The sequence below is a fragment of the Pleurodeles waltl genome, chromosome 4_2, assembly GCF_031143425.1.
Source record: "Pleurodeles waltl isolate 20211129_DDA chromosome 4_2, aPleWal1.hap1.20221129, whole genome shotgun sequence".
Taxonomy (NCBI): domain Eukaryota; kingdom Metazoa; phylum Chordata; class Amphibia; order Caudata; family Salamandridae; genus Pleurodeles; species Pleurodeles waltl.
In genome coordinates this window covers 526,941,301-526,964,725 of record NC_090443.1, presented here as the reverse complement: position 1 = coordinate 526,964,725, position 23,425 = coordinate 526,941,301, and the positions used below count along the sequence as shown (strand labels likewise).

Sequence of the window (23,425 nt, the reverse complement as noted above, 5' to 3'; positions counted from 1 at the left end):
TCAACCAGTAACCCAATTTATACCACTAGTACACTGTGTGCCCGAGCAGTTTGATCCCCTTTCTGCAGCAGCATCAATGGGTAGGGTATGTGTGTCAGACTACTGCAGGAACTTACATGCTGAACCGTGAGCTCTATGCTCATGTAGATCCTAGACCATGGGCGTGGCTAAAAACTATCCCTCTATACTTGTATTCCTGCGATCGCCATGTGCTGCATCACTGAGAGAAAGAAATGAAACCGAGTATCTGCAGAACCTTACCAGAAAATGATCAATGTGATTTAACTTCTAGAAGATACTATGCTTCTTTCTTAACGTAAAATAATGTTTTTACAGTAGTGAGTGATGTGAGTGGTAGGTCAGCTAAATGCTCCATACCACATCACCCTTAAAAACTGAACCTTAGATTATTCAACCTCCGTAGCCCCTGAAAGCCAAAGCCTAAAGAGGATGTAATTGGCACTTCAGTGGGCTTGTAGTACTGTTAGGCTTCAGTTGTCTCACGGACAACACAACGCTGGTCACCAAGATTGCCCAGTTTCCCTTTACTTCCAAAGACCCTAGAGAATAAGTTTGACAAGAGCACTGGAGAAGAATCTCATAGCTAGTCCAGAAAAATTAACAGGTGAATGTGGCATGGTTTTTGATATTGAAGGACATTTCACCTAAGGAGGCTGGAGTTACAATTATAAAACAGCTCAGTTCAACGAAAAGTGTGAAGTGATCTTTTGTAAATGGTGGCAAAAATGCAGTGAAAAAACTTGATGGTAAATCAAGATTAAAATGCATGTTGAAATTCTTGTCGGGACATTGTGGCCTAGAAAACCTAGGATGATTACCCGCCTGCTAATCCCTTTGTAGTAGAAGTCCAGAGGGATTAAACCGAGGCCCTGGACTCAATCTGCACCTGGTAGAGGATTAGGTACAGTAGCAAAGGGCACTGGGTTAATTCACCATATGACTGAGGTCCCAAAAGTAACAAAGTATCCTGTGATAAAGCCACATCTGGAAAATAACTGAAAAACAAGGCACCCTCAGCTCAATAGTGTGTCAGAAACAAGCAAAGGCGGTCTCAATCCACATTTAGTTGAGACCCTACGACAGTTACAAGAACCCTGATATCAATGTCCTTCAAATGGAGGCCTGGGAGAGTAATAAAAAAGTGTTTGTAGGAAGTTGGCTCTGTATGTGCTATTTCAAAGTAAGGAATAGCATGCACAGAGTCCAAGGGTTCCCCTTAGAGGTAAGATAGTGGCAAAAAGAGATAATACTAATGCTCTATTTTGTGGTAGTGTGGTCGAGCAGTAGGCTTATCAAAGGAGTAGTGTTAAGCATTTGTTGTACATACACACAGGCAATAAATGAGGAACACACACTCAGAGACAAATCCAGCCAATAGGTTTTGTTATAGAAAAATAGCTTTTCTTAGTTTATTTTAAGAACCACAGGTTCAAATTCTAAATGTAATATCTCATTTGAAAGGTATTGCAGGTAAGTACTTTTGGAACTTTGAATAATTACAGTAGCATATATACTTTTCACATAAAACACAAATAGCTGTTTTAAAAGTGGACACACTGCAATTTTCACAGTTCCTGGGGGAGGTAAGTTATTGTTAGTTTTAGCAGGTAAGTAAATCACTTACAAGTCTCAGGTTTGGGTCCAAGGTAGCCCACTGTTGGGGGTTCAGAGCAACCCCAAAGTTACCACACCAGCAGCTCAGGGCCGGTCAGGTGCAGAGGTCAAAGAGGTGCCCAAAACACATAGGCTTCAATGGAGAGAAGGGGGTGCCCCGGTTCTAGTCTGCCAGCAGGTAAGTACCCGCGTCTTCGGAGGGCAGACCAGGGGGGTTTTGTAGGGCACCGGGGGGGACACAAGTCCACACAGAAAGTACACCCTCAGCAGCGCGGGGGCGGCCGGGTGCAGTGTGCAAACAAGCGTTGGGTTCTCTGTAGGTTTCAATGGGAGACCAAGGGGTCTCTTCAGCGGTGCAGGCAGGCAAGGGGGGGGGCTCCTCGGGGTAGCCACCACCTGGGCAAGGGAGAGGGCCTCCTGGGGGTCACTCCTGCACAGAAGTTCTGTTCCTTCAGGTGCTGGGGGCTGCAGGCGTTGCTGTGGGGGCTCAGGGGGGACAACTTTGGTTACTCACGGTCTCGGAGTCGCCGGAGGGTCCTCCCTGAGGTGTTGGTTCTCCACCAGTCGAGTCGGGGTCGCCGGGTGCAGTGTTGCAAGTCTCACGCTTCTTGCGGGGATTTGCAGGGGTCTTTAAATCTACTCCTCTGTAACAAAGTTGCAGTTCTTTTGGAGCAGTGCCGCTGTCCTCTGGAGTTTCTAGTCTTTCTTGAAGCAGGGCAGTCCTCTGAGGATTCAGAGGTCGCTGGTCCTTGGGAAAGCGTCGCTGGAGCAGGTTTCTTTGGAAAGCAGGAGACAGGCCGGTAGGTCTGGGGCCAAAGCAGTTGGTGTCTTCTTTTCTTCCTCTGCAGGGGTCTTTCAGCTCAGCAGTCCTCTTCTTCTTGTAAGTTGCAGGAATCTAAATCTTTAGGTTCAGGGGAGCCCTTAAATACAAAATTTAAGGGTGTGTTTAGGTCTGGGGGGTTAGTAGCCAATGGCTACTAGCCCTGAGGGTGGGTACACCCTCTTTGTGCCTCCTCCCAAGGGGAGGGGGTCACATCCCTAATCCTATTGGGGAATCCTCCATCTGCAAGATGGAGGATTTCTAAAAGTTAGAAGTCACTTCAGCTCAGGACACCTTAGGGGCTGTCCTGACTGGCCAGTGACTCCTCCTTGTTATTCTCATTATTTCCTCCGGCCTTGCCGCCAAAAGTGGGGGCTGTGGCCGGAGGGGGCGGGCAACTCCACTAGCTGGAGTGTCCTGCGGTGCTGGAACAAAGGGGTGAGCCTTTGAGGCTCACCGCCAGGTGTTACAGCTCCTGCCTGGGGGAGGTGTTAGCATCTCCACCCAGTGCAGGCTTTGTTACTGGCCTCAGAGTGACAAAGGCACTCTCCCCATGGGGCCAGCAACATGTCTCGGTTGTGGCAGGCTGCTGGAACCAGTCAGCCTACACAGATAGTCGGTTAAGGTTTCAGGGGGCACCTCTAAGGTGCCCTCTGGGGTGTATTTCACAATAAAATGTACACTGGCATCAGTGTGCATTTATTGTGCTGAGAAGTTTGATACCAAACTTCCCAGTTTTCAGTGCAGCCATTATGGTGCTGTGGAGTCCGTGTTTGACAGACTCCCAGACCATATACTCTTATGGCTACCCTGCACTTACAATGTCTAAGGTTTGGCTTAGACACTGTAGGGGCACAGTGCTCATGCACTGGTGCCCTCACCTATGGTATAGTGCACCCTGCCTTAGGGCTGTAAGGCCTACTAGAGGGGTGACTTATCTATACTGCATAGGCAGTGTGAGGTTGGCATGGCACCCTGAGGGGGGTGCCAGGTCGACTTACTCGTTTTGTTGTCACCAGCACACACAAGCTGGCAAGCAGTGTATCTGTGCTGAGTGCGGGGTCCCCAGCGTGGCATAAGATATGCTGCAGCCCTTAGAGACCTTCCTTGGCATCAGTGCCCTTGGTACCAGGGGTACCAGTTACAAGGGACTTACCTGGATGCCAGGGTGTGCCAATTGTGGAATCAAAAGTACAGGTTAGGGAAAGAACACTGGTGCTGGGGCCTGGTTAGCAGGCCTCAGCACACTTTCAATTCAAAACATAGCATCAGCAAAGGCAAAAAGTCAGGGGGTAACCATGCCAAGGAGGCATTTCCTTACACAACCCCCCCCCCAAACGAAAGAGGATGAGACTAACCTTTCCCAAGAGAGTCTTCATTTTCTATGTGGAAGAACCTGGAAAGGCCATCTGCATTGGCATGGGCAGTCCCAGGTCTGTGTTCCACTATAAAGTCCATTCCCTGTAGGGAGATGGACCACCTCAACAGTTTTGGATTTTCACCTTTCATTTGCATCAGCCATCTGAGAGGTCTGTGGTCAGTCTGAACTAGGAAGTGAGTACCAAAGAGGTATGATCTCAGCTTCTTCAGGGACCAAACCACAGCAAAGGCCTCCCTCTCAATGGCACTCCAACGCTGCTCCCTGGGGAGTAACCTCCTGCTAATGAAAGCAACAGGCTGGTCAAGGCCATCATCATTTGTTTGGGACAAAACTGCCCCTATCCCATGTTCAGAGGCATCTGTTTGCACAATGAACTGCTTGGAGTAATCTGGAGCTTTTAGAACTGGTGCTGTGCACATAGCTTGTTTCAGGGTGTCAAAGGCCTGTTGGCATTCTACAGTCCAGTTTACTTTCTTGGGCATTTTCTTGGAGGTGAGTTCTGTGAGGGCTGTCACAATGGATCCATATCCCTTCACAAACCTCCTATAGTACCCAGTCAAGCCAAGGAATGCCCTGACTTGAGTCTGGGTTTTTGGAGCTGCCCAGTCCAGAATAGTCTGGATCTTAGGCTGGAGTGGCTGAACTTGGCCTCCACCTACAAGGTGTCCCAAGTAAACCACAGTTCCCTGCCCTGGCTGGCATTTGGATGCCTTGATAGAGAGGCCTGCAGATTGCAGAGCCTTCAAAACCATCTTCAGGTGGACCAGGTGATCCTGCCAGTTGGAGCTAAAGACAGCAATATCGTCAAGATAAGCTGCACTGAAGGACTCCAAGCCAGCAAGGACTTGATTCACCAACCTTTGGAAGGTGGCAGGGTCATTCTTTAAACCAAAGGGCATAACAGTGAACTGATAATGCCCATCAGGTGTGGAGAATGCTGTCTTTTATTTTTCTCCAGGGGCCATTTTGATTTGCCAGTACCCTGCTGTTAAGTCAAAGGTACTTAAGAATTTGGCTGCCCCTAATTTATCAATCAGCTCATCAGCTCTAGGAATGGGATGGGCATCTGTCTTGGTGACAGAGTTAAGTCCTATGTAGTCCACACAAAACCTCATCTCTCTCTTTCCATCTTTGGTGTGAGGTTTGGGGACTAAGACCACTGGGCTAGCCCAGGGGCTGTCAGAGTACTCAATTACTCCCAATTCCAGCATCTTGTGGACTTCCACCTTGATGCTTTCCTTAACTTGATCAGACTGTCTGAATATTTTGTTTTTGGCAGGCATGCTGTCTCCTGTGTCCACATCATGGGTACACAGGTGTGTCTGACCAGGGGTTAGGGAAAAGAGCTCAGCAAACTGTTGCAGGACCTTCCTACAGTCAGCTTGCTGTTGGCCAGAGAGGGTGTCTGAATAGATCACTCCATCTACTGAGCCATCTTTAGGGTTTGATGATAGAAGATCAGGGAGAGGTTCACTCTCAGCTTCCTGATCCTCATCTGTTACCATTAACAGATTTACATCAGCCCTGTCATGGAAGAGCTTAAGGCGGTTCACATGGATCACCCTCTTGGGGCTCCTGGTTTTGCCCAGGTCTCCCAGGTAGGTGACCTGACTCTTCCTCTCTAGCACTGGGTAAGGGCCACTCCATCTGTCCTGAAGTGCCCTGGGAGCCACAGGCTCCAAAACCCAGGCTTTCTGCCCTGGTTGAAATTCAACCAGTGCAGCCTTTTGGTCATACCAAAACTTCTGGAGCTGTTGGCTGGCCTCAAGGTTTTTGCTTGCCTTTTCCATGTACTCTGCCATCCTTGAGCGAAGGCCAAGTACATAGTCCACTATGGCCCTCATTCTGACCTTGGCGGGCGGCGGAGGCCGCCCGCCAAAGTCCCGCCGTCAGATTACCGTTCCGCGGTCGAAAGACCGCGGCGGTAATTCTGACTTTCCCGCTGGGCTGGCGGGCGGTCGCCTTCAGACCGCCCGCCAGCCCAGCGGGAAAGAGGCTTCCACGATGAAGCCGGCTCGGAATCGAGCCGGCGGAGTGGAAGCTGTGCGACGGGTGCAGTTGCATCCGTCGCGTATTTCACTGTCTGCACAGCAGACAGTGAAATACATGTAGGGGCCCTCTTACGGGGGCCCCTGCAATGCCCATGCCAGTGGCATGGGCACTGCAGGGGCCCCCAGGGGCCCCGCGACCCCCCCTACCGCCATCCGGATCCCAGCGGTCGGACCGCCGGGATCTGGATGGCGGTAGGGGGGGTCGGAATCCCCGCGGCGGTGCAGCAAGCTGCGCTGCCGTGGAGGATTCAATGGGGCGGCGGTACACTGGCGGGAGCCCGCCAGTGGTGCCGGTCCGACCGCGGCTTTACCGCCGCGGTCGGAATCCCCATTGGAGCACCGCCGGCCTGTCGGCGGTGCTCCCGCGGTCCTCCGCCCTGGCGGTCAAAGACCGCCAGGGTCAGAATGAGGGCCTATGTCTTGTTTAGGCTCATGAAGAGGTCTCTCCCAGCCTTCTTTCACAAGAGCCAGTGGTCCCCTTACAGGGTGGCCAAACAGAAGTTCAAAGGGTGAGAACCCTACTCCCTTCTGAGGCACCTCTCTGTAAGCGAAAAGCAGACATGGCAAGAGGACATCCCATCTCCTTTTGAGTTTTTCTGGGAGCCCCATGATCATGCCCTTTAATGTCTTGTTGAATCTCTCAACAAGGCCATTAGTTTGTGGATGATAGGGTGTAGTGAATTTATAAGTCACTCCACACTCATTCCACATGTGTTTCAGGTATGCTGACATGAAGTTGGTACCTCTGTCAGACACCACCTCCTTAGGGAAGCCCACTCTGGTAAAGATACCAATGAGGGCCTTGGCTACTGCAGGGGCAGTAGTCGACCTAAGGGGAATAGCTTCAGGATACCTAGTAGCATGATCCACTACTACTAGGATGTACATATTTCCTGAGGCTGTGGGAGGTTCCAGTGGACCCACTATGTCCACACCCACTCTTTCAAAGGGGACCCCCACCACTGGAAGTGGAATGAGGGGGGCCTTTGGATGTCCACCTGTCTTACCACTGGCTTGACAGGTGGTACAGGAGGTGCAAAACTCCTTAACCTTCTGGGACATGTTGGGCCAGTAGAAGTGGTTGACTAACCTCTCCCACGTCTTGGTTTGTCCCAAATGCCCAGCAAGGAGAATATCATGGGCTAAGGTCAGAATAAACTCTCTGAACCCCTGAGGCACCACCACTCTCCTAGTGGCACCAGGTTTGGGATCTCTTGCCTCAGTGTACAGGAGTCCATCTTCCCAATAGACCCTATGTGTTCCATTTTTCTTGCCTTTGGGCTCTTAAGCAGCTTGCTGCCTAAGGCCTTCAAGAGAGGGACAGGTTTCTTGTCCCTTACACAACTCTTCCCTTGAGGGTCCCCCTGGGCCCAAGAGCTCAACCTGGTAAGGTTCCAGCTCCATAGGCTCAGTTCCCTCAGAGGGCAGAACTTCTTCCTGAGAAGAGAGGCTCTCTTTTTCTTGTTGTGTTGCAGCTGGTTTCCCAGCTGACTTTCCTTTTCTCTTGGTAGGCTGGGCCTTTCTTCCAGACTCCAGCTCTACTTTTTCACCCTGTGCCTTGCACTGTGCCCTTGTTTTGACACACACCAGTTCAGGGATACCCAGCATGGCTGCATGGGTTTTCAGTTCTACCTCAGCCCATGCTGAGGACTCCAGGTCATTTCCAAGCAAAAAGTCTACTGGGATATTTGTGGAGACCACCACCTGTTTCAGGCCATTGACCCCTCCCCACTCTAAAGTTACCATTGCCATGGGATGTACTTTAGTTTGATTGTCAGCATTGGTGACTGGATAGGTTTGTCCAGTCAGGTATTGGCCAGGGGAAACCAGTTTCTCTTTCACCATAGTGACACTGGCACCTGTATCCCTCAGGCCCTCTACACTTGTCCCATTAATTAAGAGCTGCTGCCTGTATTTTTGCATGTTAGGGGGCCAGGCAGCCAGTGTGGCTAAATCCACCCCACCCTCAGAGACTAATGTAGCTTCAGTGTGACACCTGATTTGCTCTGGGCACACTGTTGATCCCACTTGGAGACTAGCCATTCCAGTGTTAGCTGGAGTGGAGTTTGAAGTGGTATTTTTCTTGGGACAGGCCTTGTCTCCAGTTTGGTGTCCAGACTGACTACAGCTCCGACACCAGGCCTTTTTGGGATCAAAGTTTTTACCCTTGTACCCAGGATTGTTTTGTGAAGAGGCTCTGGGCCCACCCTCCTGTGCAGGTTTTTGGGGGCCTGTAGAAGACTCTTTACTATTTTTGTTTTTGGCTGTCTCACCACCCTTCCCCTGGGGAGGTTTTGTGACCCCTTTATTTTGGTCACCCCCTGTGGAAGTTTTGGACACCCTAGTCTTGACCCAATGGTCCGCCTTCTTTCCCAATTCTTGGGGAGAAATTGGTCCTAGGTCTACCAGATGCTGATGCAGTTTATCATTGAAACAATTACTTAATAGGTGTTCTTTCACAAATAAATTGTACAGCCCATCATAATTACTTACACCACTGCCTTGAATCCAACCATCTAATGTTTTTACTGAGTAGTCTACAAAGTCAACCCAGGTCTGGCTCGAGGATTTTTGAGCCCCCCTGAATCTAATCCTATACTCCTCAGTGGAGAATCCAAAGCCCTCAATCAGGGTACCCTTCATGAGGTCATAAGATTCTGCATCTTTTCCAGAGAGTGTGAGGAGTCTATCCCTACACTTTCCTGTGAACATTTCCCAAAGGAGAGCACCCCAGTGAGATTTGTTCACTTTTCTGGTTACACAAGCCCTCTCAAAAGCTGTGAACCATTTGGTGATGTCATCACCATCTTCATATTTAGTTACAATCCCTTTAGGGATTTTCAACATGTCAGGAGAATCTCTGACCCTATTTATGTTGCTGCCACCATTGATGGGTCCTAGGCCCATCTCTTGTCTTTCCCTTTCTATGGCTAGGATCTGTCTTTCCAAAGCCAATCTTTTGGCCATCCTGGCTAACTGGATGTCCTCTTCACTGGAGTTATCCTCAGTGATTTCAGAGAGGTTGGTCCCTCCTGTGAGGGAGCCAGCGTCTCTGACTATTATGCTTGGAGTCAGGGCTTGAGAGGCCCTGTCTTCCCTAGATAGGACTGGTAGGTGGGAATCACCCTCCAAGTCACTATCATCATCCTCTGAGTTGCCATCCTCAGAGGGGTTGGCCTTTTCAAACTGCCAACAGCTCCTGGAGCTGTAGTTTGGAAGGTCTGGGGCCCATTACTATTTTCTTTATTTTACAGAGTGACCTTAGCTCCCTCATCTTAAGATGGAGGTAAGGTGTGGTGTCGAGTTCCACCACATTCATCTCTGCACTAGACATTATGCTTCTAAAAGTTGGAATACTTTTTAAGAATCTAAAAACTAGTTCTAGAATCTAATTCAAACTTTTACCAAACTTTTAAACTCTAAAAGAAATGCTAAACAGGATCTAACACAAGGCCCTAGCAGGTCTTTTAAGAATTTAGAAAAATAGTTCAAATTGCAAAAATCAATTTCTAATGACAATTTTTGGAATTTGTCGTGTGATCAGGTATTGGCTGAGTAGTCCAGCAAATGCAAAGTCTTGTACCCCACCGCTGATCCACCAATGTAGGAAGTTGGCTCTGTATGTGCTATTTCAAAGTAAGGAATAGCATGCACAGAGTCCAAGGGTTCCCCTTAGAGGTAAGATAGTCGCAAAAAGAGATAATACTAATGCTCTATTTTGTGGTGGTGTGGTCGAGCAGTAGGCTTATCAAAGGAGTAGTGTTAAGCATTTGTTGTACATACACACAGGCAATAAATGAGGAACACACACTCAGAGACAAATCCAGCCAATAGGTTTTGTTATAGAAAAATAGCTTTTCTTAGTTTATTTTAAGAACCACAGGTTCAAATTCTACATGTAATATCTCATTTGAAAGGTATTGCATGTAAGTACGTTTGGAACTTTGAATAATTACAGTAGCATATATACTTTTCACATAAAACACAAATAGCTGTTTTAAAAGTGGACACTGCAATTTTCACAGTTCCTGGGGGAGGTAAGTTATTGTTAGTTTTAGCAGGTAAGTAAATCACTTACAAGTCTCAGGTTTGGGTCCAAGGTAGCCCACCATTGGGGGTTCAGAGCAACCCCAAAGTTACCACACCAGCAGCTCAGGGCCGGTCAGGTGCAGAGGTCAAAGAGGTGCCCAAAACACATAGGCTTCAATGGAGAGAAGGGGGTGCCCCGGTTCTAGTCTGCCAGCAGGTAAGTACCCGCGTCTTCGGAGGGCAGACCAGGGGGGTTTTGTAGGGCACCGGGGGGGACACAAGTCCACACAGAAAGTACACCCTCAGCAGCGCGGGGGCAGCCGGGTGCAGTGTGCAAACAAGCGTCGGGTTCTCTGTAGGTTTCAATGGGAGACCAAGGGGTCTCTTCAGCGGTGCATGCAGGCAAGGGGGGGGGCTCCTCGGGGTAGCCACCACCTGGGCAAGGGAGAGGGCCTCCTGGGGGTCACTCCTGCACAGAAGTTCCGTTCCTTCAGGTGCTGGGGGCTGCGGGTGCAGGGTCTTTTCCAGCCGTCGGGACTTTAGGTTCAGGCAGTTGCGGTCAGGGGGAGCCTGGGGATTCCCTCTGCAGGCGTCGCTGTGGGGGCTCAGGGGGGACAACTTTAGTTACTCACGGTCTCGGAGTCGCCGGAGGGTCCTCCCTGAGGTGTTGGTTCTCCACCAGTCGAGTCGGGGTCGCCGGGTGCAGTGTTGCAAGTCTCACGCTTCTTGCGGGGATTTGCAGGGGTCTTTAAATCTGCTCCTCTGTAACAAAGTTGCAGTTCTTTTGGAGCAGTGCCGCTGTCCTCAGGAGTTTCTAGTCTTTCTTGAAGCAGGGCAGTCCTCTGAGGATTCAGAGGTCGCTGGTCCTTGGGAAAGCGTCGCTGGAGCAGGTTTCTTTGGAAGGCAGGAGACAGGCCGGTAGGTCTGGGGCCAAAGCAGTTGGTGTCTTCTTTTCTTCCTCTGCAGGGGTCTTTCAGCTCAGCAGTCCTCTTCTTCTTGTAAGTTGCAGGAATCTAAATCTTTAGGTTCAGGGGAGCCCTTAAATACTAAATTTAAGGGCGTGTTTAGGTCTGGGGGCTTAGTAGCCAATGGCTACTAGCCCTGAGGGTGGGTACACCCTCTTTGTGCCTCCTCCAAAGGGGAGGGGGTCACATCCCTAATCCTATTGGGGAATCCTCCATCTGCAAGATGGAGGATTTCTAAAAGTTAGAGTCACTTCAGCTCAGGACACCTTAGGGGCTGTCCTGACTGGCCAGTGACTCCTCCTTGTTATTCTCATTATTTCCTCCGGCCTTGCCGCCAAAAGTGGGGGCCGTGGCCGGAGGGGGCGGGCAACTCCACTAGCTGGAGTGTCCTGCGGTGCTGGAACAAAGGGGTGAGCCTTTGAGGCTCACCGCCAGGTGTTACAGCTCCTGCCTGGGGGAGGTGTTAGCATCTCCACCCAGTGCAGGCTTTGTTACTGGCCTCAGAGTGACAAAGGCACTCTCCCCATGGGGCCAGCAACATGTCTCGTTGTGGCAGGCTGCTGGAACCAGTCAGCCTACACAGATAGTCGGTTAATGTTTCGGGGGCACCTCTAAGGTGCCCTCTGGGGTGTATTTCACAATAAAATGTACACTGGCATCAGTGTGCATTTATTGTGCTGAGAAGTTTGATACCAAACTTCCCAGTTTTCAGTGCAGCCATTATGGTGCTGTGGAGTCCGTGTTTGACAGACTCCCAGGCCATATACTCTTATGGCTACCCTGCACTTACAATGTCTAAGGTTTGGCTTAGACACTGTAGGGGCACAGTGCTCATGCACTGGTGCCCTCACCTATGGTATAGTGCACCCTGCCTTAGGGCTGTAAGGCCTACTAGAGGGGTGACTTATCTATACTGCATAGGCAGTGTGAGGTTGGCATGGCACCCTGAGGGGGGTGCCAGGTCGACTTACTCGTTTTGTTCTCACCAGCACACACAAGCTGGCAAGCAGTGTGTCTGTGCTGAGTGAGGGGTCCCCAGGGTGGCATAAGATATGCTGCAGCCCTTAGAGACCACCCTGGCATCAGGTCCCTTGGTACCAGGGGTACCAGTTACAAGGGACTTACCTGGATGCCAGGGTGTGCCAATTGTGGAATCAAAAGTACAGGTTAGGGAAAGAACACTGGTGCTGGGGCCTGGTTAGCAGGCCTCAGCACACTTTCAATTCAAAACATAGCATCAGCAAAGGCAAAAAGTCAGGGGGTAACCATGCCAAGGAGGCATTTCCTTACAGTGTTGATTTCAATCTTCATTTGGAAGAAGATCTGAAACTGTGACACTAACCTTTGGGTTCATTCTGCAACTTCTAAATGCCCTGGAACAGAAACAAGATGCAATAAGATCAGACCTCAACTGATATTTGTTCTTAAACTATAACAAGATGCCCTAGGCTTAGCCCTTGATACTAGTATCTAGTAGAGGTCCTGAATTCAGTTGATGCTGGTGTAGTCGAATTTCTAAAACATAAAGAAGTGACACAAGTCTAACAGCAATTGTATATATTTTTGTAAGAAAATACACAATACGGTTGAGAGTACGTTCCAGTTCTGTAACTGTGACCACACTCAACTCAACTTATATTAACGACCGATTTTATAGTTTCACTCTACAATGGAAGTCTACATTTTCCAATTAGCACAGTAGCTCAAATCAATATTTTCTACATTTACTTCAGCAAAAGCAGTAATTCTTTAATAGGCATCTTACTACTTGTCACTTTAAAATACAGCTGTGACTTACTTAACATTCGTATATACCTTCCGACGAACTCAGTGTCCTTTGATCTCACCCTTTGAATCCTATCAATGTATCCTCCCTTCAATACTACCAGGCTCCAAAGTGTTATGGTCTGTCTTCCTCTCCCCGCCAACCTTGACATATACCAACAGTTTGTGTCTTCCCTTCAAGGCTCTCTTTGTGTGTTTGTCCTTCTAAATTATCTGTGGTATACGAGGCCTGGCTGTGACTGCTTTGCCCTGCACCTGGCCTCTTCCTTCAGTCTCCTTTCTGTCTTTGTACTCCAGTTTAACATCGTACCCAGATTGAGGCCTGTACTTTTCTTGTACAATGAACATTTCTGCACGTTTCCTTTCTAAGTCGTGCGTTGACCAAAGTAGGCCTTCTCTTGTTTTCGTAAGGCCTATTACACTGGTAGAGACTTTGTGACAATAACAAACAGACATATGCTCAATCCGCTTCTTGAGAGGCCTTGAGGTAGTCACAGCTGGTTTCTGGATTATGGTCACTAGTATTTCACTGCTGTTTCCTGAATCCACTGCCAGTGGTCTCTAACAAAGTAGCCCTGGGCTTGATCCTCATCTGCTATATGTCCTGAAGGAGTAAGAAGGGGCTTCAGGCGCAGACCTTATCTGAAATAGTCCCTGCTCACAACCGGCAGAGGCTTGGAAGAGTAGTGAGGGAATTTTAGGTCAATCCTCATCTGGAAGAGGCTGTAAAAACTAGAGGGGACGGAGCAGCTATTGGTGGCCATGCAACAAAGATCATAAGGGGGTCAGTTCAATTGTCATCTATCGGAAAGAGGCCTTAGAACAGCAGCCAGGGACCCTGGGCTCAGTCCCCATCTGCTAGGTGTTCTGGGGTAACAACCAGGGGCCCTAGGCTCACACGTTATGAAGTGTATCTAATACAGTAACAAGGGAACCTGAGCTCACATCTCTCCTGGAAAAGGCTGTAAGTCATTAGCATGGGGACCTGGCTCAACCCTTACCTGGAAGAGGCTCTAAGAAAGCAACCTGGGGTCCGGGGATCAATCCCTATTTGTAAAAGGCACTAGATGACGTTAACAAGGAGCCCTGCACTCCGTCCACATCTGGAAGAGGCTCCAAGGCAGTAACAAAGAGCGATGGGCTCAATCTCCTTCTGGAATTGGCCTTGGGGCAGTAACCATAGAGCCTAGGCTGACCTACAATTTGGGTGAGACAGTAAAAAGGGACCCTAAACTTAATGAAGAGGGCCTAAAACAGTAACAAATGGGGCTGGGCTCAGTCCTCACATGGAACAGGCTCTAGATCAGAAATAATGGGCCTCGGGTTCAATCTCCATCTGGAAGTGGTCTTGGGGCAATAAATGGCGGGCCTAGGCTCAAAAAGAAGTAAGAAAGCGCCCTAGGCTCAACCCTCATCTGAAGGAGGCTGTGGGGCAGTAACCTGGGGCGTGTCTAAATACCCGTCCAAAAGACGTCCAAGAGCATTAACAAGGGGCCCTGGTTTATTCTCCATCTGGAAGAGGTTCTTAAACAGTAACAAGGACCCTAGACTGAATTCCTATCTGGAAGAGCCTTTTGGGGTGTGACTGAAGGACCTAGGTTCAGTCACAGTCTGGTGTACGTCCTATGACAACAAGGGATCGTAGACTCAGCCTTCACCTGGAAGGGTCTCTCAAACAGTAACAAAGGGCCCTGCACTTAGTCGCCACATGGAAGAGGCCATACGGCAGGAACCAGAGGGTCTTGGCTCAGTCATGACCTGTGCCACTCCCTAAACCAGTAAACATGGTCCTCTCAGCCCCCCTCGGGAGAGGCCGTGACTCTGGGGAGCGGAGGTAGCCATCACTACCATCCGGTGTTTACTTTCTCCCTCCCTCCCCCTGCCTCCAGGTGAGGCGGAAATGAGCGCTGCGTGCAGGGTGTGCTTGTGTGTGTCTGTCTGGAGCAGGAGGGCTGGGCTCTTATTCAGCGGGTGAGTCAGTGCCGCCAGGGCACGAATTCTGACCGTCAGCGGTGAGTCAGGTGAAGAAGATGATATAAACTCCTAGTGCCTGCAGAGGGGAGAGAAAAGCAGGGGCACCCCTCGGACTCCTGAGCCCACTGATGCCCCTCGGACCCGTGAGCCGTCTACCAGGAAACAAAGGCGACACCATGGGCTGGCTGACAGGATTCCTTAGCCTGAGCGTCTGCCTTTCTCTTTACCTGCCCACAGCAACTGGCACTGCCCGCAGGGAAGGTAAGAAATACGTGGGTTGGGGGTCACAAAAAAGAGATAGAGAAGGGGTGGAGAAGGGGGGGGTTTTAAGGCAGAGGCACGAAAAGAAGGGGGGACACAAAATAGTACTGAGAAGATGTAGTTGTGTAGATAATTTGCAGGCTGTGGAATGCGGCTAGCTAGACTGATTTGTAATCTCGGCTCACCCCTTGACCAAATGGCGTGATCTTGGGCACATCGACTCGGCGCAATTAAAACCTTTGGAGGCTATGGGAAAGAGGCAGCCGCTGCCAGTAAATTATAACTTTATATTACAGTCGTTCATGTCGCACAGTGGGCATGAGGGTGTTTCGCGGATGCACTTAGTCGTTACTTTTCACATTTGGGGACCAGCCTGTACCACCAGGACCTTCCTTCATTTCCAGGAACTACGTAGAGCATGGTGCACGAGGCGCTGTGCCAACACGTGGTGTTATCAGCGTTTTGACCATCGCGGGGTTCAGAGTAAATCGCTGCTTCTCTAACTCGATTACACCAGGAAGCAGCAAAGTAATGGAAATGTATTACTGTCTTCCAAAGTAGAGCCTCAAACAAATGCTGTGATTGTAAAGGCCAAAAGTGTTGTTCATCAATTTGTTGGTTTTCACCATTTTGTAACCAGATGCCAGAGTGGCATAAGGCCTTTGCATTGTATATATTTATTACTTTACTCCTACTGTGGAAAGAAAGAAAAAACCCTTTAACTCCTTCCAATGAACTACTGTTGCATCCTAGACCTCTCTCAATATACCCATTACCGCCACTCTCTGACTTACTCCAAACCTCATTCTACTACTATGATCTCCCATATTACCCTTTCCAGACTCTTCCCTCCTGTATCCCTCCTTTGACTCATTGCAAACCTCATTTTACTACTATGACCTCCCTAATACCCTTCCCTCTTCTATCCCTCCTTTATCCTATTCAGTCAGCCTAACAGACTCATGCCCACCCCTCAAATTAACAAATTATATTTCCCTATACTAATCCACCACTGATCTTTTGGGTTCTATAGTAGCGTACAACTCGCCAAAAAGCACTACAACGCCTCATCAGGGATAGTAGGGATAGCAAGTGCTATATAAATACAATTACAATACAATATAATTCTCTAATTGGTTTTCCTTCCCAAGACTACTGGTGTTGCAACCCTGGCATACAACAGAAATCAGTAATTTGTTTTTTTGCTGTCATTTGTTTAATAAGCAGACCATAATTGGTATTGCTATGTAATCTGAGTGCTATTTGCAAATTACTTTAACATTAATACTCCGTTATATGCAATATCGAGGTCATTCATAGTTTACATTTTGATTTTTTTGGTTTGCAGTGACTTATTCCTTCCCCTTATTTTTTTTTATGCGTGTGTTAAATTGTATTACTATTAACATAAAATTATGTCACAAGCTTAGTGCATTATTGAACACTTTGGTCTGGTTGGCTCAATTAAACTGAATAAGACTACTACTCCCAGAATGCAGTTATTCAAAAGCAAAGTTCTGGAATGGAAAAGTGGCGTTCCAGTGACATGGAGCCATCTGGTCACATTTCTCATGCTAGGTGGTGACCGATAAGGTTAGAATAGAAATGCTAAATAACAATAATAATGCTAAATAACTATAAAATATATTAGTTGGCTGTTTTAAAGCAGAGGTCTCCACAGTTCTTTGCTCAAAAAGACACACTCAAGCAAGAGGGGGAAAGGGAGGACAATGAATGGATAAAAAAAATAGAAAGAATTCAAAAGCAGAGCCATTGAAAAATCACTGTGGCTATAGACTCAGCACAGTGAACGTACCCTACATATTATCATATAAATGTTTTTGATCTTTATGAGAAAATAGCATTTCGTCATATCTGTATGACTTTTCTGTTTTCTCAGAATCGTTTTGTTCACTGCCACCAGGGCTTTAGAACAGCAGTTCTTAACCTATGGTCCGAGGACCCCTCGGGTCTGCATTGTCTGCTGTGTGGGTCCATGACCTCTTGGAAAATTAGGCCGTTTGCAACCACTAAAAAGCATTTATGTATGTGCCAAGGCCAAATTACGATTCGATAGTCTGTTACTGAATCGCAATTTGGCTTTGCGATTCGGTATTAGAAAGGGGCGTGTTTAGAGGCTTTCCTTCCTAATACCGAATTGTAGTGGTATGTATAAATGTTTTGCCACCAGAATTGGGACGCAATACATTTGCATTTTACCACCAATTTCAAATTGGTGTTAACCCATTCGCACATGGGAAGAGGTCTCCAAGAGATCCCTTTCCCTTTGTGAATGTTGTAGAAGCATTTTGTAAGAGCAGGCAGTGGTACCAGGGACCACTGCCTATTCTTGAAACATTTAAAGAAAACTTTTAATTGTATTTTTTTAAATGCATCCCATTTTCCTTTAAGGAAAATGAGCTGCATTAAAAAAAAAAAAAAAAAAATTGCTTTATTTAAAAGCAATCACCGACATGGTGGTCTTCTGACCCCAGCCACCTTCCTTGTGATTTTTGCGATTTCCAGTGGGTGGCAGCGTGAGACCTACCTCATTAAAATTTATGAGGTAGGTCTATTTGCAACCCACTGGGAATTTCAAAAGAAACTTAAAAAGTTTTGTACATTTGAAAAATTGCGATTTCCTATTTGTGGGTCACATGAAATCGCAATTAGGAACTTGCAATTTCAAATGTTCGTACGTGTGGCCTATAGTACAGACAATGGTTGGCCTCCATTGTATTTAGTAAAGCTTCAACCTTCCCCATAAAGTTTTGATTTTTTTTATATTTGAGATTTAAATGAAGATTTTCATCATTTGCATTTATTTGATGTATGCTTGTTTTTGTATTTTTGTGTATTGTTTGAGATTCAAATGATCAAAATTGCCTAGGCCGGGGTGCCCTGCTTCTAGTAATGACTCAGTGGGAGCTCAGATTCCAATAATGTATCAGTGGGGGTCCCCGGATTCCAGTAATGATTAAGCAAATTACTGTTTAAGTCAAAATGTTAAGAAGTACTGCTGTAGAACAGTGGCATGGCAAGGGTGCCATGTGCCCTTGTGCAAGCAAGTATATAGGACCTTCTGATCACTGGTTGGATAGTAAAATGTCATGCTAATTAGGGCACAAGGGGCAATCAGACCAGTGGCCCCCTGTACCACAGCACCTCTTGCACTATTGATAGCTATGCACTTATACTAGAAAGCTATCTTTTTGTTCTAATGATAAGTTAGGATTGCTTAGGGAAAAAACCTGGAACACAGCCATAAGAGGGGAGGGTACAAGAGTCGATTACTTGCTAATTTTAGTCATGGAAGGAAGTACTTGCTGTACAGTTTTTACCTGATCAAAGTCCATATTCATTCCACTGAGCTCTCACCCGATCAAAAAAGTATGGAGTAGCATGTTACCCATCTACCAAAAGTGGCTTGGTGCCTCTTCAGAGATATGAAGCGCTATATAAATGTAATTTAAAATTAAAGCAATGCAGTAACGGTCGGGACAGAACTCTAAAACCTCGGTGCAGTACTATATAATGCGCCTCAGATTACTGTTCGCAGCACCAGGTGCCCAGCAGTTATCTGAGTTAGATGTCATATATGCCCATTTTTACCTCTGTCCAATAATTTCTAAACGTTCATTTATGCTGAATTAGCAACAGAGTAAGATCTCGTTTCATTACAGCTAAGAAATTAGAAGATTTCCGCCTCAAGAACTCATTCTTGAGTAGCTGAAATAAGTAGCTAATTCCGAGCATTTTAGTTTTTTTCCATTGTAGAATTATGTTCATATTTAATGCTGTAAACAGGCTCAGTTTCCTACACATTGGGAACCACTTCTTTTTTTAATGGCCATGGGACATAATTTAGCTAACCTTGGAATATTGCCTGGTAGCATTCCTACTTTATAAATCAGCATTAGTTAAAAACATTTAACATAAATATTCCTTTGCTTTTTTACTTTTATTTAAATTGCCAAAATATAAAGGAATAGAGTTTTCGGACCAAATTTGATTTACAAGTAGGATAACAAGCAAAATCAAGCTGTGCTAGTGTCATTTGTTATTATTTATCAATAAAGCTGGATTTCTACAAAGCGCAGCCCAAACACATACTTGTCTATCTTTCAAAATTTGTCAGGTTGAGATACCAAGAGGAGGAGGTGAGTGGTGGGGGTCCAAGCACACCTCACCCTGGAGGGGAACATGCAAGTGGAGGTCAGCGGCGTGTTATGCATTAGCTCAAGGATTCGGGGGGCGCGGCCCATGTTTGTGTGCCCCCCCCAGTCTGTGCAAAATACCTGTGGGATGGGCTGCAGGCAGGGCCGGCGCTAGGCATGGGCAGTATGGGCAGCTGCCCAAGGCCCCGCGTCTGCTCATAAGTAAGGGGTCTCGCACCACCTTTTAAAAAACGTCAAAGTTGAGAGGCTCAGGGAGCAGCAATGGTGCAGCCGTTTAGCACTGCGAGACCTAAGGAAGGGGGCCCCCTTCCCTGGGCCTTGTAGCAGTGGGCTGAAAGGGCCTCAGAAATTTGATTGCTGCATCTGCATGGTAACAGCAATTAGATGGGCCCTTAGGTGTGGAGTGAGCCCTGCCCTTGTGTGAATGAAGTGCAAAGTGTCTGGTAGGGCTTACAACAGAAGAAATAAAAATGTCCCATTACCTAGGATGGAGGAAAGAGAGTCAGGAATCATCAACATTTTTTTTTAAAAACACACTTCTGTAACACACAGAAGCGTTTTACCTTGTACATGGGATTATACCGCTACATTGTGATATATTTAGTAAAAGTGAGGACCATTGCTGGCCCTGTCACTGGCCCTGTCATGATGATAATGGTATTTGTGAAATAAGAGCAGGGCCGAAGGAATTATGAGGCAAAAAAGGACCAAGTTTATGCAGCAAGAAAAGGCAAATTATGGGAAGCAAGGAGGCATATTCTGTGATAGTATAACCTCACGTATCCCCTCATTATTTTGTCATTTTTCCAAATACAGCAATAAGCAATATAAAGGTGACCGGTTAATCATTGTGAAGGACTTTCTACTGTACAGTGGCAATGTGTTACATTGGTTCGGGTAACATTTGATCCGTTAGAACTAGAAAACAAAGTATTTTTTTATTTAACAAAAAAGCTATATTTTATGGAGCAGATCAGTTATGCTTCAAGTGCTACAAATCCATAACTATGTGGAAAACGCAGAAACCGTAAAAGCGAATAGTTCCAGCGGCACTGCGTAAGAAGCAAGTCAGGGTTCATGTGCAGTCTATTACATCAAACAAATGAAATGGTGTAAAGCACACACTTTGACCTCATGTATTTGAATGAGTACTGATGTGTGATAATGAACAAAATAGAGGTTGGTGAAATAAAGCATTTGCCTAGGATCACACAATTTGGTCAAGCAGGGAAGCCAGGATTGTTCCCAGATTATCCAGTTTCTCACTGTGCACTTCAGCCACTAGATGGCATTAAAGCTTAACACTTCATCTTTATTTTTTGGCGGATGAGGCTAGAGCCTGGGTGACAGATAGGGTCCACATTGTAGTTTTGGCAGTTTTACATAGCACAAACATTGGCCATGTACATAAGAGCCCTTCACAACAGACACAGTAATATGCTCCCTTGATGCAGGGTGGCAGCTATAGGCACTAGGCCACATCACCTTCTGTGAAAGCTCAGCTCATTTTGGGCTCAGGTTACAACAGTAAGCAGAGCCAGGCCTTTGGCTCGAGTTTTCAGTGGCTTGCCCATCTATTATAGCATGCAAAAGAGGGTAATGTTATGAGTAGCAGAATCCATGCAAAATGTAAAACAAAATCCAGAGAGTGTGAGGGTGGAAGGGAAGAAATTGATACAAAGGAAGAGAACAGCTTAAATAAAGTAAGAGGCTAGGGGGAGAAGAGTGGCAAAGAGCAGAAAATGGAGAGAAGATGTGGATATCCAGGGGGCAGAACCAGCAAAAAAGTTGAGGCAAGAGAAGATGAGAAGTTGGATGGAAAGATGAGAGGAGAGGAGTGGAGCACTGAGGGGAACGATGGATGCAAGAGTGGTCAAATCAAAGAGAGAATATAAGGTGCTTGTGGAGAGGTAGTGAACAGAAAATAATGCAGGGGTGAAGTGGATATAAGAGGGGGCTGAAGCAGCAAGAGTAGGTAAGGCGCTGGACAAGAGATGAGGTAAAAAGTAGAGCATGGAGGGGTGAGGTGGGTGTAAGTGGGCAGAATCAGCAAAACAGAGACTGGAGAAGAGGTAAATAAATCTCTTTATTTTCCTATAAAGAATTGTAAAAAAGTCTTAGTTTTGAGATGCACGTGTTATCCTTCACCAAGGGTTGTGATCTTGAACCATCCTCAATGTGTCTGCTAAATTTCAGCCTCCTCTCTGTCTACTCCAGCACTCCTCTTGACCTTTCTATTAAATCTCACTCCCAGTGTGACATTTTCCTGCACATGTCCTGAATGGAGATATAGAGATCATAGCTCCTGTCATCATCTCCCTTTGCAATATCTTGCTTGCCTTGCCATACTTTCCTACTAATGTAAAAATTAAACAAGCAGTGATTGTTTCTCTGCTCAAAGAGCCTCAGCTGGCTCAAAACTTCTCTGCGTCAGCTGGCATTTCTTTGTTACCTTTTTCTTAAATGTCCCACAGCATTTTTCTGTAAAAGCAAAAATGCTGAAGTATATTGCGAGACCTTTTGTTGAAGCCAGGGGCAATAGCTGATTAATTAATTGGCTGCATCTGTGGTGGACAATGTTGTTTACGATTGCTCTTTCAGAACTCAAGACTATTTCATATTTAATTTCATTTATTTAAGAGTTATTCCTTTTGAAACGTCTCTTAACTGTGCAAATAGCGAGCAATCGAAGATTACTGCAGGGGGTGATAAAGGTATTGTAACTCAAACATGTATGTCATATTTATCATAATAGATCAGCACCTTATTCAGCCAGTCTATCTTTTAAAAGGGACTAATTTAGAGCAGGTGGTACTGGAATGAAACAACCAAAAATGTGTTCTGTGACTAGTCCCCAGTACAAAACACATGTCTTACAATAGCTGTGTGTCCAAAGTGTGTTGCAAAGTGATAATGTGCAGCAGTCGTCCTGCAAGACTTAAGTACTTCAAGGCCCAGGGAAGGAACTAGATTCAAGTAGGAACGGCAGAGAATCCACAGTTGACTGACGGTCTATGACCAGGCCACTTGGTGAGAAGATGTTTTTATTACTGTGGATAAACTCCTTGCTTGGGCTGACTTAGCCGCTGATGCACAACCCAATAGGATGCAACAATCTTCAGGTTGGTGTGCACAGAGTCAGTTTGACTGTGCTCACAAAGACACCTGGCTCATTGTCATGTGCAGATTGGAAATGGGCCGTTCTGAGCAAGCACAGTGTGATGTGCGCCTCTTCCCACAACAAATAATCCCAAACCTCAAGGAGTAACAGGGAGGCCTGGGGAAGTGAATACTTTTCAGGAACACAGTTAGAATTGGCCTCTTGTGGGAGGTGAGGGGAAGAAGGAGCAGTGTACAGGAGATGGGGATTTGGGGGGAGAAGAGCAGCTGAGAAGTGAAGGGGCATTCCATAGGGCACATCATTGCATACTGAGTGGTCTGTCAAACACTGAAGCTATGCAAGTAGGTAGACTGCAGGTTCAGGAAGAGAGATCTTTCATTGGAGGCTGGAAGATCAAAAGTGTTTGGTTATTACCTCAGAAGTGATTGGATTTACTTGTGTATAATGGAAATGGTTTTGCATTCAATTATCTCTTTAACCAAGACCCCATGGATTTACCTGATGGCAAGCACAATTTAGTTATTACTTCCAAAGCTAAATATGAGTCGAGTGGCATGATTCTCTCCTTTTGGATTTGGCAAGTGTTTTCTCAGATATTTAATTCTCTTTAAACTGTAAGTCGCTGGCATCACTTTATTATTAGTCTGCAATTCACACACAGCCTCCCCCAACCTACCTATTCCAAATTGCTACATGTCCTTTCCATTAAGCTGTAAACTGTATAAAGTCTACTTCAGTAGGCCCTTTTGTTTTGTTGCTTTAATATATCTCTTTAGTAACTGGCTACCACTATAGTTTTGGCAGTCTTTTTGTCCCAGGTCACAAACTATTTTCCTTTTAACCTATCCATTATATATAGCTTTAAGTTATTTCAGTTCTTTGCATTTTTCAAAAATGAAGTCTAAAAGTAATTTCTATGTTTAAGTGCTCTGTGAGCAGCTGTGGGACAGCCTTTGGTGCTTCTGCCTGCCAATATATTAGCCACCCCACATGTGTATGACACTTGTATTGTCTCCTTATCTTATATTCTGTTTGCTGCAGTTCTTGCAGGTCACTTTCCCGTGTGTTGATCCCCTATGCCTGCTGAAACCCAAATGCTTATCTTAAACGTCACTAGAATAAAGGGGGGCTCAGGAGTCACTTAAAAGTCCCGCTGTGTAGTTCTGGGACAATCTGACTTGGAATTGTAATCAGGTCCGAATCTCAAAAAAATTGGTGAACATTG

The 23,425-nt window shown here is 46.6% G+C and overlaps 1 protein-coding gene across 1 annotated transcript in view; it reads left to right on the top strand.

The window, feature by feature from the left end:
- The first annotated feature begins 14,604 nt into the window (after nt 1-14,604).
- Nucleotides 14,605-23,425, top strand: part of LAMC2 (laminin subunit gamma 2) — a 95,516-nt gene continuing 86,695 nt past the window's right edge. The window contains exon 1 of the mRNA XM_069232048.1: nt 14,605-14,901. Coding sequence (XP_069088149.1) covers nt 14,769-14,901 — 133 coding nt within the window. The 5' untranslated portion in view covers nt 14,605-14,768. The remainder of the gene's footprint in view (nt 14,902-23,425) is intronic.